Here is a 14,720-nt window from a genome sequence, read left to right on the forward strand (position 1 = left end):
GAGGGGCTCTGAATCCCCACCTTACCCCTAGCTAAGGAGGTATTGACAGTGGGTAGTAGCTGTTGGCAGAGGGAAATTCAACTTTTTTTAGGAGTATGGCCCTTGGTAGTTGCAGTGAATGGGCAGGCACATACCCAGGAATAGTTGGGCAGCACAAACTGGACTTGTGGTTTGTTTGTCTGTCTGTCTATCTGTCTGTTTATCTATCTATCTATCTATCTATCTATCTATCTATCTATCTATCTATTAAAAAGAGGACTCAATGTTGAGAAGGGATGAAGTAGGGGTAGGTCTGGGAGGAGTTGAGAGAGGAATAGGGAGTAGTATGAGCAAAAACCACTATATTAAAATTTCAAATAATTGACAAAAACATATTAAAAGATTAGTGGTCATTTACTTTATATTAAAAGATTAGTGGTCATTTAATTTGTTTTTAGCATTGGACAAGTTCATTTACCTAAGCATCAGCCTGGCTGGAGAGATGGCTTAGTGATTATGAACACTTGCCACTCTTCCAAAGGACTGGAGTTGTGCTCCCAGTACCCATGTTGAGCAGCTCACAACTACCTGAAACTCCAGCTCTAGGGGGTTGATGTCCTCTTCTGACCTCTGTGGGCACTGAACTCTCATGAACATGTCCATATGCAGACACACACACACACACTCATAAATAAATAAAACTAAATCTTAAAAAAAAAAGATTAGTGGACATTTCATATGTCTTTTGCATTGGACAAGTTGGTTTGCCTAAGCCTTTTAGGCTCCCTGGTTCCCCAACGTGAAAGTGGGCATAGATGAACTCTAAATTTTTCTCCAGCTCAAATGCTCTAAGTACTGTGCTAAGCACATGGCTGCTTTGTGACTGTCAGAGCTTCAGAGTCCAGAAAGTGGGGAGGATAGAGAATGGACAACTTAGAATCAGCTTGCCGAGAGGATGAAGTAAGCTTTAAGACAAAGCAAGCAGTTAGGAAGCTCATTTTCCCTCTCAGGAAGGAGTTCCTGCTCTTCAAGTGAGAGATCTGCGTGCCTACTTTACTTATAAAGCCTAAGCTTTTGGAGAGTGAGAATTTTTGAGAGAAACCAGGAAGCTGTGGAAGTGTTCAAAATGCTATAGGTATGCAAAATGTGATTGGGCTGAGGTCTAAGGAACCGAACGGCATGTGAGCAAACGGGATCCCAAAGCATTTCCTCAGTGTGTTGTGTACCCACTTCTTACAAATTATAAATAAAATATCTTGGCTGAGTAGCTTTGGTGAACTCGAGGACTCTTGTCACATGCCACACCCTGGCAGCCCTGCTCCTGTTTGGGAAGTCACTAAATTTAATTAACCTATTCTTAATCCAACTGATGACAACTTAGCTTGATTAAAACCTACCATATTATCTTAAGTGCTGTAATAATATAGACGAGGAGTCTAAAACATGATTTTTTTTCTCTTCTCATGATACCATAATATTTTAGTTGTGGTGGTAAAACAAGAATGTTTTCTACATTCTGAATAAAAAACTGAGATCTGTGGACTGACAAATATATGTTTTATGGAGACACTTGAATAACATTCACAATGTGTACTATAATTTAAAAAAAATCTAGTGATTATAATAGGAAACACACTTGCAGAAATAGCATCTACCATACACAATTGCTAATTAGGTAACAAATGAGGGAACAGACAATGTTACTGGATGTGGACATGCCAGAAGTATTTCTACTTACAAGGGCTACATCAATTCATAGATGCAAGACAATGTCAGATCCTTAGAGAAGAATCTATTAAAGTCATATAATGCTTTTTTTTTCCTTCGAGACAGGGTTTCTCTGTGTAGCCCTGGCTGTCCTAGAACTCACTCTGTAGACCAAGCTGGCCTCGAACTCAGAAATCCACCTACCTCTGCCTCCCAAGTGCTGGGATTAAAGGCACCACTGCCCGGCAGCTCCACCTCTTATTAAACAGTGCACCCCTATAAAACATCAAAAACAAGTTACATACAAGCATTTATGTTCCAAAAAGGAAAAATGGGGAAAGAAGGAATCAGACCAAAACTGGGATTGATTTAAGGGTTTATTTAAAAAACACTACAAAGAATAAGAATAAGAATAAGAATAAGAATAAGAATAAGAATAAGAATAAGAGGAGGAGGAGGAAGAGGAGGAGGTGGAGGAAGAAGAAGAAGAAATGGAAAAAAATCAGGTAGAGCTGTGTTTTTAGGAGACTTTGGAATGGACTTTGAGCAGTACTGAAACAGTTAAGACTTTAGGGATTTTTATGGACGGAAAGCATTTTGCTTTATTGTTACTTAGTACCCAGGCACATAAAATGGCTGCCACTGACCAGGTATAGTGGCATGGGGCATGTCTGTGATCCAAGCAAACAAATTGGGAGGTTGAGACAGAACATTGCTTGTGAGTTTGGAGCTAGCTTGGTGGGTTTCAGGCTACACTGTGTATGACTGTGGTCTGGCCACCTTTAAAAGAAGTAACAACAAAACAAAGAGCAAGAGATATCCCAAACCAAAAAGTAAAAAAAAAAAAAAAAAATTCCCAAAAGAAAAACCAAAAAATTTTGGACAAGGCAAGGAAAGAAAGACTCATTGTCTCTTCCTTTTAGCAGTAGCATATGGAAATTCCAGGTTTTCAGTATGGACTCAATCTTGTTAATAGAAGAATTTAATAAAAGACTCACAGGCATGCATGGTGGTGCATGCCTTGTACTTAGCACTTGGGAGCCAGAGGTAGGTGTATCTCTGTCAGGCCAGCCTGATCTACATAGGAAGTTTCAAGCTATGAAAGGATATATAGTGAGTCAGTGTTTTCTCCACCTCTTTCTTGCAAAAGGACAGACCAAAAAAAAAAAAATCAAACAACAAACATTAAAACCCCCACAGTCTAGTCTCATCGACAATTTTACTAGAGTTAAAAAAAAAAAAAAACAGATAAGCAAAAATCCAGAGGATTCAAGCTGTCAATCTCAGCAGTTGCCAGGAGGAGGGAGAGGAAAGAGGAAGAAGCCCTGCTTTTTGAATTAGGGTCCAAGATGGCATGTTCAGCAGTAATGCAGGTTGACAAGAACTTGTGGGATGGTCTTCAGGCTGGATTAACTATTTTTTTTTAATTGCTGACTTCTTGTGTATGTGTGAGTGCCTGTGTAAATTTATGTGTACCCCATACCTGTGGTGCCCATGGAGACTAGAGAGCATTGGGTCCCCTGTACCTTGAGTCACAGGTGGTGGGAGCCGCTTGATGTGGGGGCTGGGAACTGAATATGAGTCTTTTGCAAGAGCAATAAGCCCTCAATCACTGAACCATCCCCCCAGCCCTGTGTTAACTCTTGAGGGTGGAGACAAATAGCATGCCATTTTGTAATCTCTGGAGTGATCAGAATGTCAGTTTCCACCTAGAGCCAGAGGCAGAGCTCAGAATCCATTCTTTCCACCTGCAGGAAGTTTAGCTTTCACTTAAAGGAAATCTCCACCTGGGCAAGGGAACTTAAGTTGTACGGAGGGTAGTTCTAAGTTGTAAGGGGCAGGCAATGGGAGTAGAGGTGAAAGGTTGACCATGCTAGAAAGGTCCATCCTCAAGGCTACTAACCCCTGTCTACAAAACAGCAGCATTAAACTTGGATAGAAGAGGTGAACAGAAAGCAGCAGATAATGCATATGTTAACCTGACCATGAGGTAAACTGTTAGAATAATGGGAAATCTCTTCATCCACCAGCATGGGGTTCCTGGGCAAGTTTTAATTGGTTGGGCTCCATTATTTTAGGGTTCCTGTCTTGTTGTGAGATGGACATAAGCCCTTGTCAGTCACGAACACCAATTTTTCTAGACTTTTCCGATACACTTGTTTCTATTGTGTTATAAACTGTATGCGTTTTCTTTTCTTGTTTTTTGTTTTTTTTTGGTGCACCCCAAACGCCACATGGTTCAACTCAGTAACATTGATTTGTACTTTATTGGAATTTGCATCCTGAGAATAAAATTGTATCTGACAAGTGAACAAAGACAGAAGCAGCAGTGGGAGTTCCGGAGGCAGGTAGCCTTCATTTGGCACAGCTGTATATAGGTTGAGTTCTTCCAGGAATGTCAGTCCTGGACTCAAGGGGGAAGAGGAATTCATTCCACAGGCTACATAACACTACAAGATGCATGAAAGTTCTTGGTTTGACAGACATAGCCACTATTATTCTCTTCTGGTAAAGCTGTCCCAACAGGAATCCTCTGCCAAAATGGAGAAGTTGTTTCATTTTCAATCAGGTTTTTTGAACAATGCCAGCTCTGTAGCTATCTGGATGTCCTTGCAGTAGAGATTCATACTTGTATGTAATTAGTCCAAGGACGGCAAACTAGCTTGTAGATTATATAATTTCAAACATTTGTAATTTGTTCCAAAGTCCAGGCATTAGAACAATTTTCAACTATTTGCTTACAATAAAAACAGAAAAGCAGGAAAATTATGCCAAGATAAAAGCAAATCAAATAAGCAGGAGAAAAAAGACCATTTGAAAACTTATTGCCTTGATTATCATACAAGCTTTACACACAGAACTACTTTCAGATGCTGTTACTTAGACTAATGCTAGAACATGACACCAGAACACTGCACATTTGCAATCCTGTATGTGTACATGGACACACCCTATTGAATCAGTTCAGTTCCAGAATCCTGAAACAAACCAAAACTGAAGGCAAATTATAATCTGAATTTATAGCTTAATCTAGTCAATTCTATCTCTGTCTGTCTCTGTCTCTCTCTTTCTGCCTCTCTCTGTGTCTCTGTCTCTCTCTGCCCCTCTCTGCCTCTCTCTCTCTCTCTCTCTCTCTCTCTCTCTCTCTCTCTCTCTCTCTCCCTCCCTCCCTCCCTCCCTCCCTCCCCATCCTTCAGGGACTAGGAAGCAATGTGTTGAGAGGCCAAATAATTTTAGTTCTTTTAAAAAGTGGCTCCCAACATTTTCCTTATATGGATCTCTAAATTCCTTCCCCATTTTCAAGTATATATTAAAGTACGCTTAAGGACAACTTTCTCATTTCCATTAATTACAAGCACATTTCCATTCACAGCTTTTAATCAGTGTCCATAAGCAATGTCAATAGACAGAACAGGAAAGAACATGAGCAAAATGCATGGTGATTCCATGTCTTGTTTGGCTGGTGTAGAAGGAATGTGATAGGTCAGTGTGTGGCCTTTAGTGTTCTGTTTTGAATTAATAATTCTTGAGAAAAGCTCAAGGCTACTTTCCACTGCTATTTTCATCTACTCTAACCTGAGGGCCACTAGTTTATACCCACCTACTTTCCTCCTTACATCAAGTATTAATATAGTACAATCACTCATGGTTAACAAATAGGCTATTAGCAACAAAGAATGACTTGGAAAAAATAAATCAGTTATAACACTTACTCTGTAGGATGTTAATGAGAAAGAAAACATAACACAGATTGAAAGTCACAGCTACGTAGAAATTATATAATCATGCTATCCAATATTTCTTAGCTTCTAAGCACATGGACACATGAAAAAGACCCTCAATTCCCCTGTGAGGTAGGTCCAGATTATTGTCCCCACTTCAGCAATGAGGACATGAGGTACAGAGGAATTAAGCAGCGGAGCTAAGAATTAAAACAGAAGTGACTTGGGTTTGAACTCTCTGCCATTTTCCTTTCCACTGAACTTTCTAAGTCCATATAGATAGATCTTTTTGTGAGTAGGGAACTTAGTGAGACACTGAAGCAGATGTGAAATTGAGTCTGCAACTCTTCACATAGCCTAAACAGATACTGTCGTCACACCTGATACCAACTGCATAGTCAGATTCCACGTGGCAAACCAGAGATCCCAGCCCTCACTTCCTAAGGAAACTACATTCACTGTTATCAGCACAGAGGGAATAAGTTCTATCAGGCATTGGGTTCTTTGAGTGTGTTTTTACTAACACACATCAACTAGCAGCCAGCCAGCAAACTGAACTCAAACTGTGTGCAAGGCACTGTGAGTTTCCATCCAGTACAGATCTGAGAATAACCATTCTCACACTCTGCACAGCGAAGATCTGTGGCTTCTCAGAACCACAGAATGTTAACTAACCTCTCATTTCCTGTCCAGCTCAAGGTTCAACCCTCTACTTTTACAGAGGAAAACACTGACACATAATTTAGGCCACTTGCCTGGGGCCCACAACATTAGTTTCTTCATTAAGTCTGACTTTGACAAAATTCACAGAAAATGGAACATATTCTCAGGTTGCCATCATCAAAATAAAAAGGCTGGCTCAGAATCAGGTGAGAGGAAAAGCTGGAGCAAGGTAAAAATTACACACACACATACATATATATACATATATATACACATACACACATGGAAGGATATACTTATAGATACCCTTCGATTATTTTTAGCTCACAAAGTATATTAACAAGTATTAATAAACTTATTCTTTACCATGAAAAATTTCCCAACAGTTCACCACTCAAGGGAACCTGATTGATTTGATAGTTGTAAAATAGACCTTTTTTTTTTTTAAAGAAGCAGACTTCTATAGGCATAATTGGACTTAATTTCAATGAATTGAATACTTCCAGTCAATTTCAGAAAAAGTATTTCCACTATGTGAAGCTATTCCAATTAATCAGATGAATATAAATTCTATAGTTGCCTATGACATACAATAAATTCAAATGAAATATTGTCTGGGATCTTTGTGTTCAAGTAATGGTTTATTTTAAGTGGCAGCTTATCTGTAAGCAAAAATAAAAGTGCTAATGATTTGTAAAGATCTCATACATTTGAAAATACCTAATTGTTGTTAGGCTTACAGATGCTATTGAGCTTTCCTAAAGTTATCAAAGGCAACAATAACTCTCATTAAAAATGACAATGCTGGGCACAAACACAGTTTAATTTCTGAGATATTAGTGTTAATATAAGAAATATGGACATTTAATCCTTAAGTGAGTTTTGGTAGGGTCTTCAATCAAAGACCATTGTCCTTCTAGAACCATGTTAAATTCTATGCTTACGAGCATTAAAATCACACTAATTTTTAAGTGACTGATAGTTCTATTCTGTGATATTTTTTCATTAATATACCACATGATTAGAAGATAAGTAAATGGATTTAAGAGAAATATAATAACCTAGTGCTATCATGCCTAGTTGAAAAGAATAATTTCTACTCATTATTAATTCATTTATTCTGCTTCCTTCTACATACCATGTTATCTTTGAAAAAGACAAGGCACTTTCCCATCTATTTCTACAGTTACAATAATCTCTTTCCTAAATTAACATGGGGTAAAATGGGGAACGAGTAGGGGACATGTGTGAGATAAGGACAAGTGGCATTTGCCCTTATTTTTATTAATAATATAGATGTTACTGGCCTTTTAGACAAACAGTAAATTGACAAGTTATATCAATTTATTAAACCAGAATCTTGGATCAAATGAGAAGTAACTGAAATTAACTTTCTTATTTTTTTTTACTTGAGGCAGCCGGTAGCCCAGGCTGGCTTAAAATTCACAGCAATTCTCTTGTCTTAGCCCCATAAATGCTGGGATTAGAGGTGTAAACCACCATGCCAGGCTTTTCAGAATAAGAATAAAAAAGTCCTTTAACTCGCAAAGCCAACAGAGATTTAGAAGCTTTGGCAAAAACATGTCATTTCAAAACTTTTTTTCCTTTGGAAACTACCATGGTGATAAAGGAATATTATATATCAACAAAATTATTCTCTTTTTCAGGCAAAAATAACTTTCACAAAATACTTGGCTAACCCAATAGAAAAATACAAATTACATTCTATCCTGAGGTTAAAAGAAAAGAAGTTTGGTGGGGGAGGAATTAGTGACCAAGGTGTACTCTGTTAGGTTAGCAATTGCTGTGGCTAATTTTCAATGAAAAGGAACTTCTTCCCCACTCAAACTACCAGTCACATAAGAAAGAAAAGAAATGAGAAGATGGATTGTTTTCTGGGTATCTCAAGAAACTATGATCTGTCAATCAGTATACTGAACAATAAAATAACACAGTTATGTGTGAGTAGTTCAAATTGATTTGACATATAATGATAAATATTTTAAGTGACAGATACTATTGTAACTTGAATTATACTTGGTCACTTCCAGATACAATCTATTCCTGTCTTAATATTTGTTTCATGGAAACAATTCATTTACACTTCTTGATTTTTTTTTTTTTGAACAAAATGAAGTGTGATTTGTACATGGCAGAAAAAGTTACTATGATCACTATTTGGTCAAATTCTAAGGCTACAGACAAAATGTAAGATTGCTGAGGGTTGACATTCATAAGTAATTATTTTACCAGTGAGAATTAAAAATTCTATATTATGATGGAAATCAATTTTGGTATTAAAACATCACAGTATGAAGCATAAATTTGATGACATTAGCTGGAACATAAGACATAGATATGTTTTTCCCTGACCTTAGCTATAAAACAAGACATTGAGTATGCATTTTCAAAGGCTTCCTTCTTATCTATAAAAATACACCTTCAATTTTGCAGCAGGCAGACATATTTGCAGGCATACATAATATATTAGAACTTAGAGATCTGGGGTGGTTGGGTGGCTCAAAAAGTTTTTGTGCAAACCATTAGAACCACCTATCAAACAGGATGTCCTTCCTCTTCCATCAAGGACTAAGAATTTCAGATTACGCATAACTCTTAAAACTGCCTTTAAAAGGCTTGACCTTGTTAAGACTGTTCTGTTCACTGAGATGAGCTTACTTAAAAGCAGTTAAGAATAGAAGGACAAAGGGAATGTATGTTAGTCACTGCAAATTATAAACAATGCCCATATGCAGGCATTCACTTGCAGTTGAATCGATGTGATATTAAAAACATTTATAATAATTTCAAATTATAGTAAAACCAAAGTAGTAATGGCATTCAATGTAATTATGAAAAAAAATAGAGAAAGATGCATATATCAATCAAAACACATGGCCAATTTATAAACGAAAACAATTTTATCTAAATTTTACTTGTCTTTCCTCAATAATTTATAAGTGTTTAAAAAAGATCCTCAATCATAAGGCTGAGACTGTTTTCTCAGTTCTGACTAGCCTACTGTGTAGGTAGAGCTTCTCTGTGCTCTTTCTCAATGAAGAATACAGAAACTTCAGAAGAGGATAAGCCATGGCTTTCATGGAGGCCTTGATACCTCACATAAGAAGCAAAAATCTCAAGACACTTTTGTTTGTTTGTTTTTAAGGTAGGGTTTCTCTGTGTAGCCCTGGCTATGCTGGAACTATACTGTACACCAGGCTGGCCTCAAACTTACAGAGATCCCTGGCCTCTGCCTTCTGAGTGCTGGGATTAACGGCATGTGCTCAGCTCTCAAGACATTTAAAGACAGACATTTTGTGTATTTTCAAAGAAAGGAAAGGATACACATGAGAAAGGAAATGAGAACTAGTGAGGCTATAAGATGGGGATGGAGTGGAGGAGAAATGGAGAACAGTGAATTAAATAGAAAAAAAGGTTCTTGGTCTCAGGTGTGATGCCCAAGATCCGAAGTAATGATTTCAATTTTAATCCACTTATTAGGAAGGGTACTCCGCCCCACACCTGAAATTTAACATACTCATTTTGGCTTTGCCACAAAACAGCATGTTAAAGGTCTCTACATTCATAAGGATGCTTGCAAACGTCATTCATATTAAAATCTATGTGGAATTGTTGGCAATACATTGATAATAATAATACATTCTGTAAACCATGGCATATCACATTTTACATTATGCAAAGAGACAATATTTACAAGTCTTTAGGAGTTTAAATATTTTATCCACTAACATAAGTGACAATTTAGCAAAGTGCAGGAGGAAACCAGTGCTATTAATTGCATTTTTTTTAAAGAGCAGAGTAAAACCATTTCTAAAAGCTACCAAAAGCTTATTTGGGTGTGTCCAGTAAGGGATTACAGAGCATTAAATAGCCTAGAAAAATGATGCATATTTAGAAACAGTGAGTATGAAAATCATAAGGCAGCATGCTCAGAACAAGGTTTTTTGCTTTGTTTTTTTTTTTTTAAACACCAGCACTGATGTTTTCAGTGTCAACGATAAATATGGGTATATGTTTGCATTTATTTAAAAATTGAGAGTGCAAAACACAAGCCTCATTTAATAACCAAAAAGATGTGCAAATTTTCTTAAATTAACACAAATAAAAGAATGAGAAGTATAGTCTACTGTTGTAAAGAATAAACTGAACACAGCAAAGGAGACTGTCTCCATTCCAAGATCATCTACAAGGCACTAAGGGTAGGAAATGACAGATAACACAGAAGTGACTGAACAGAACTCCTCAGTCGGGTCGGAATATGGGGTATTTTGGTAAGAATTCTATTAGTATTACCTGTAAAATAAAGACAGAAAAGAATATATTGACAAAATATTTTTCATTTAATGTACATAACCCACAAAATCTTGTTGAGTACCACAGGATTGTATTTTCACCATGGATTACAGGGAGTGAGTGAAATGCAAGAAATAGTTCTTCAAAGAATTAAGTTATGACCAAACAGGCCTCTCGTTTCAAAACTGAACTGGCAGCCAACCCTACCCACTAGAACTAAGAGCTGTTATTGCCTGATTTACAACAGCTATTTGCCGAGACCCAAACTCTATTACAGTTTTATATCCCCATAACCTTTTATTTTAGCCAAGAGGAAGAGATTAAAACTATTTTATAAAGATTAGAAAAAAATTACCTGTTTTCATTTTTTTAAGATTAAAACAGCTAGCCGGGCGGTGGTGGCGCACGCCTTTAATCCCAGCACTCGGGAGGCAGAGGCAGGCGGATTTCTGAGTTCGAGGCCAGCCTGGTCTACAGAGTGAGTTCCAGGACAGCCCGGGCTATACAGAGAAACCCTGTCTCGAAAAAAAACCAAAAAAAAAAAAAAACCAAGATTAAAACAGCTAATATTAGTTGAGGATTATTATTTCTGTAAGTTTATGAAATACAGTAGTTCAAACAGATTGACTATAAAACTGAATTGCAGAAGGCTTACAAGATTTCTGATTTTGTGAGAGAAGGTCTCAATATATGACCGTGGCTGGCCTGGAGCTTGCGATGTAGATCAAGCTGGCCCTAAACTCACAGATACCCATCCACATGGCCTCTGTTTCCAAGAGCTGGAATTAAAGGTACAAGCCACTTCTATTATTCTTCTATTATTGTTATGATGAAGGCAGTTCTATGTATCTCAGGCCTTGACCTTGCTATAAAGCCAAAGATGACCTTGAACTTCTGGATTACAGGCTTAGAGTGGTGCTGGGGACCAAATGGAGGTTCTAGATGCTAGACAAGCACTTTTCTGATTATACTATATTTTCAGCCCTGGACTATTTAATGATAAACACTGGAAGTTTGGAAGGTTCAAGATGCTGAATATATCATATTGTTTATATGTGGTTTTATGCTTTTGGACTAAGGCTACCTTTTTTTCGTTCATATTTGAAAAGTTTTTTGAGGTAGAGTTTCATTATGTAGTCCTGGCTGAAACAAACAGAGATGCACTCACCCCTGCCTCTCAAATGCTGGGATGAGAGGTATGTGCCACTGCAGCCAGCAAGACTACATATTTCCAGTAAAAATCTGTAACCTGTATTCAAATCTATTTTTGATAGATTTTACTCATTCAATAGTTTATTCACTCCAAGTTAAGTGCCAGCCAAAAAAAAAAAAAAAAGGTAAAAACTAGCCAGGGATGTGAATCCAAAACTGAAAGTCAATCCTTACGTAAGTTTTTTGATAAGCTTGCGCCTCAATGTATTTTGCTAGGTAGCAGCTGTTCTTACTGCCATATGTTATAAAGTTTGTGTCTGTGGGAACAGAAGCAAAGGGTGTACAACATTTTCAGCTGAGCATAGGAGCTGAGACTTTTCAAAGATGTAAATGATCTCTATAAGCTTCCCAGATACTTTAGATTGGCCACAAAGCTAAAGAAAATGAATGGTGGCCTTTGTACCCCAACTGACAGAAATAAGGGCTGAGAAGCTAAAAGGTGCAATCAAACAGATGGCAAGCACAGGGGTAAAAACCCAAAGAATGTAATTAAAACAGCTTCATACTTACATACTCCATCATATTGCTAGTTTCACATTTCCTTTTAGTCAATTTCCAGTGCAGAGCAAGCTAAAAGGGTAAGAGTTTGGTTAAGAATTCTTCTATCATCTTTGGCTAATTATTTATGAACACGTCATTAAAAGTACAATCTAGGCTACACGAGGTAAAACAGCACTTCAAGACCTGTATCAAGAAGGCATACTAATAACTGAGGAACAGTCCATTAGTCCGTTCCTTTGTGGACTTAGTACTTACTTTTTCAATTTCATAATGCAAATATATGAATGAGCACTTATTTGCCTACATGTCTTACCTTGTGGTACAATCTGTTATTTTCCCATTCTAGTAACTTCTGAATCGATCTTCTGGTCTAAGAAAAAGGATCAAGATTCTGTGAGAAGAGGAGCTGAAGAACATTATAAGCTACATGTGTCTGTGCTTTTCTGTTTTCTTGTAAGATACAATTAATTTCTTCTCTCACTCCCTCCCTCTCTCTCTCTCTCTCTCTCTTCAAATTATAAACCAGAAAAAAGGCAATGTATTTGACAGAAATTGTCAAAACCAAAATAACTCTTTGGGTGGTTACTGTATAACTAGAAAAAGAAGTCTACCTATTCATCCGTCTATCAATGAATGAAATTTTAATTTATGCTTTTCCAAATGAAGTACACATACAAATTGCTAAACGGTACATGGCCATCCACTAGACAGCTATGCAAGTTTATCCACAGTGCTAACGCAGAGCAGCAGCAGTTGCAGGCCCTGTACAGATGTTCATGACTCTTTCTCAGGACTACTTTTTCTTCTCGTTTTTTCTTTCTTTCTTTTTTTCTTTTTTTAAAGATTTATTTATTTTATATATGTGAGTACACTGTAGCTGTCTTTAGACACACCAGAAGAGGGCATTGGATCCCATTACAGATGGTTGTGAGCCACCATGTGGTTGCTGGGAATTGAACTCAGGATCTCTAGAAGAGCAGTCAATGCTCTTAACCACTGAGCCATCTCTCCAGCCCCAGGACTACTTTTTCAATAAACACTTGTGTTCCAAACTAAGGTGGTTCAGCACAGAAAGTTTTCCTAGCAGAAAGTGAAGGTTGAAAGAAGAGAAGCAGTAAGGCAGGAAACAGATTCAGGCAAATCTTTTAAAAAATGTAAGTAGTTTTTGTAGGGAGTTAGAAAAGTAAAGCTTTTAAAACCACTCAGAGTACCAGGAATTTTTGATTCTTATTAGAAATTTTAATACGTTTCTGATTAAAATAAAAGAAGAAAAGCCAGATGTGGCGCACATTTCTAACCCCAGCTTTGGGTAGGCGAATCCCTGTGAGTTCTGGGTCAGTAGGGAGTCAGAGTCACACAGTGAGACCCTGCCTCAAATAAGTAAATAAAAAGGATGGAAGACAGGAAGGAAGGACCCATTTGTAAAACAATTAAAAGGAAAAATCAGGAGAAAGGTGAAAGACCTGTGTTTTGTTAAACTGTCCATGCTGCTTCAGCGCAATAGAGAAATAGAGAAAGAATATCCTAAAATTTGCATGGAACCCTCCCCCTCCCCCCATACAAGACTCAAAAAAAACCTAAAGAATATTGAGAAAGAATGAAGGCAGACGGGCTGGAGAGATGGCTCAGTGGTTAAGAGCACTGACTGCTCTTCCAGAGGTCCTGAGTTCAAATCCCAGCAACCACATGGTGGCTCACAACCATCTGTAATGAGATCTGATGCCCTCTTCTGGTGTGTCTGAAGACAGCTACAGTGTATTCATATATAATAAATAAATAAATTAAAAAAAAAAAAAAGAATGAAGGCAGACATGTCCTGGTGTGAAACTACTTGAAATAATAATCAAAACAGTATGACACTACAGATATGGGGCTACAGAGATAGCTCAGTGGTTAAGAGCTCTTCCAGAGGTCTTGAGTACAATCCACATGGTGGCTCACAACTGCCCAGCTATTCTTGAACATTTAAATTAATTATCTGCACTTAAAAATTAGAATCCCAGGGGCTGGGTAGATGGGTCAGCAGTTAAGAGCACTGGCTGCTCTTCCAGAGGTCCTGAGTTCAAATTCCAGCAACCACGTGGGGGCTTACAACCTCTGTAATGGGATCCCCTATTCTGGCGTGTAGGAGTATAGGCCAACATAGTACCCTTGTATGTAAAATATATAAAGAAATCGAATTGATTTATACTAAACATGGATAGAAGTGGTAATATACAATATTAAAGTAGGAAAGGGTGCTGGGCAGTGGTGGCACACTCCTTTAATCCCAGCACTTGGGAGGCAGAGGCAGGTGCATTTCTGAGTTCAAGGCCAGCCTGGTCTACAGAGTGAGTTCCAGGACAGCCCAGGTTATACAGAAAAACCCTGTCTCGGAAAAACCAAAAAAGGGCTGGAGAGATGGCTCAGCGGTTAAGAGGGCTGCTCTTCCAGGGTTCCTGAGTTCAATTCCCAGCAACCACATGGTGGCTCACAACCATCTATAAGGGGATCCGATGCCCTCTTCTGGCATGTGGATGGTATATGCAACAGAGCACTCATACATTTTTTTTTTTTCTCTTTGAGGCTCCCTTTATTAGTGGTATTAATTTACATCTCTTTAAATTACCCTCCAGAAAACTC

The 14,720-nt window shown here is 37.8% G+C and overlaps 1 protein-coding gene across 3 annotated transcripts in view; it reads right to left on the bottom strand.

Annotated features, from left to right (window-relative positions):
• Positions 1-1,890: 1,890 nt before the first annotated feature.
• Positions 1,891-14,720, bottom strand: part of Chic1 (cysteine rich hydrophobic domain 1) — a 41,904-nt gene continuing 29,074 nt past the window's right edge. The window contains exons 4-6 of one of the 3 annotated variants that reach the window (XM_028771432.1): positions 12,412-12,468; positions 12,108-12,167; positions 1,891-1,962 (exon numbers count right to left, since the gene is read on the bottom strand). In XM_028771432.1, the coding sequence (XP_028627265.1) occupies positions 1,948-1,962; positions 12,108-12,167; positions 12,412-12,468 (132 nt within the window). In that variant the 3' untranslated portion in view covers positions 1,891-1,947. Of the gene's footprint in view, positions 1,963-9,655; positions 10,386-12,107; positions 12,168-12,411; positions 12,469-14,720 lie in introns of those variants that run through there. The other 2 variants (XM_028771431.1, XM_028771433.1) reach the window with 2 other exon arrangements.

Source organism: Grammomys surdaster, unplaced genomic scaffold (genome assembly GCF_004785775.1).
Source record: "Grammomys surdaster isolate TR1022 unplaced genomic scaffold, NIH_TR_1.0 207, whole genome shotgun sequence".
Classification (NCBI taxonomy): domain Eukaryota; kingdom Metazoa; phylum Chordata; class Mammalia; order Rodentia; family Muridae; genus Grammomys; species Grammomys surdaster.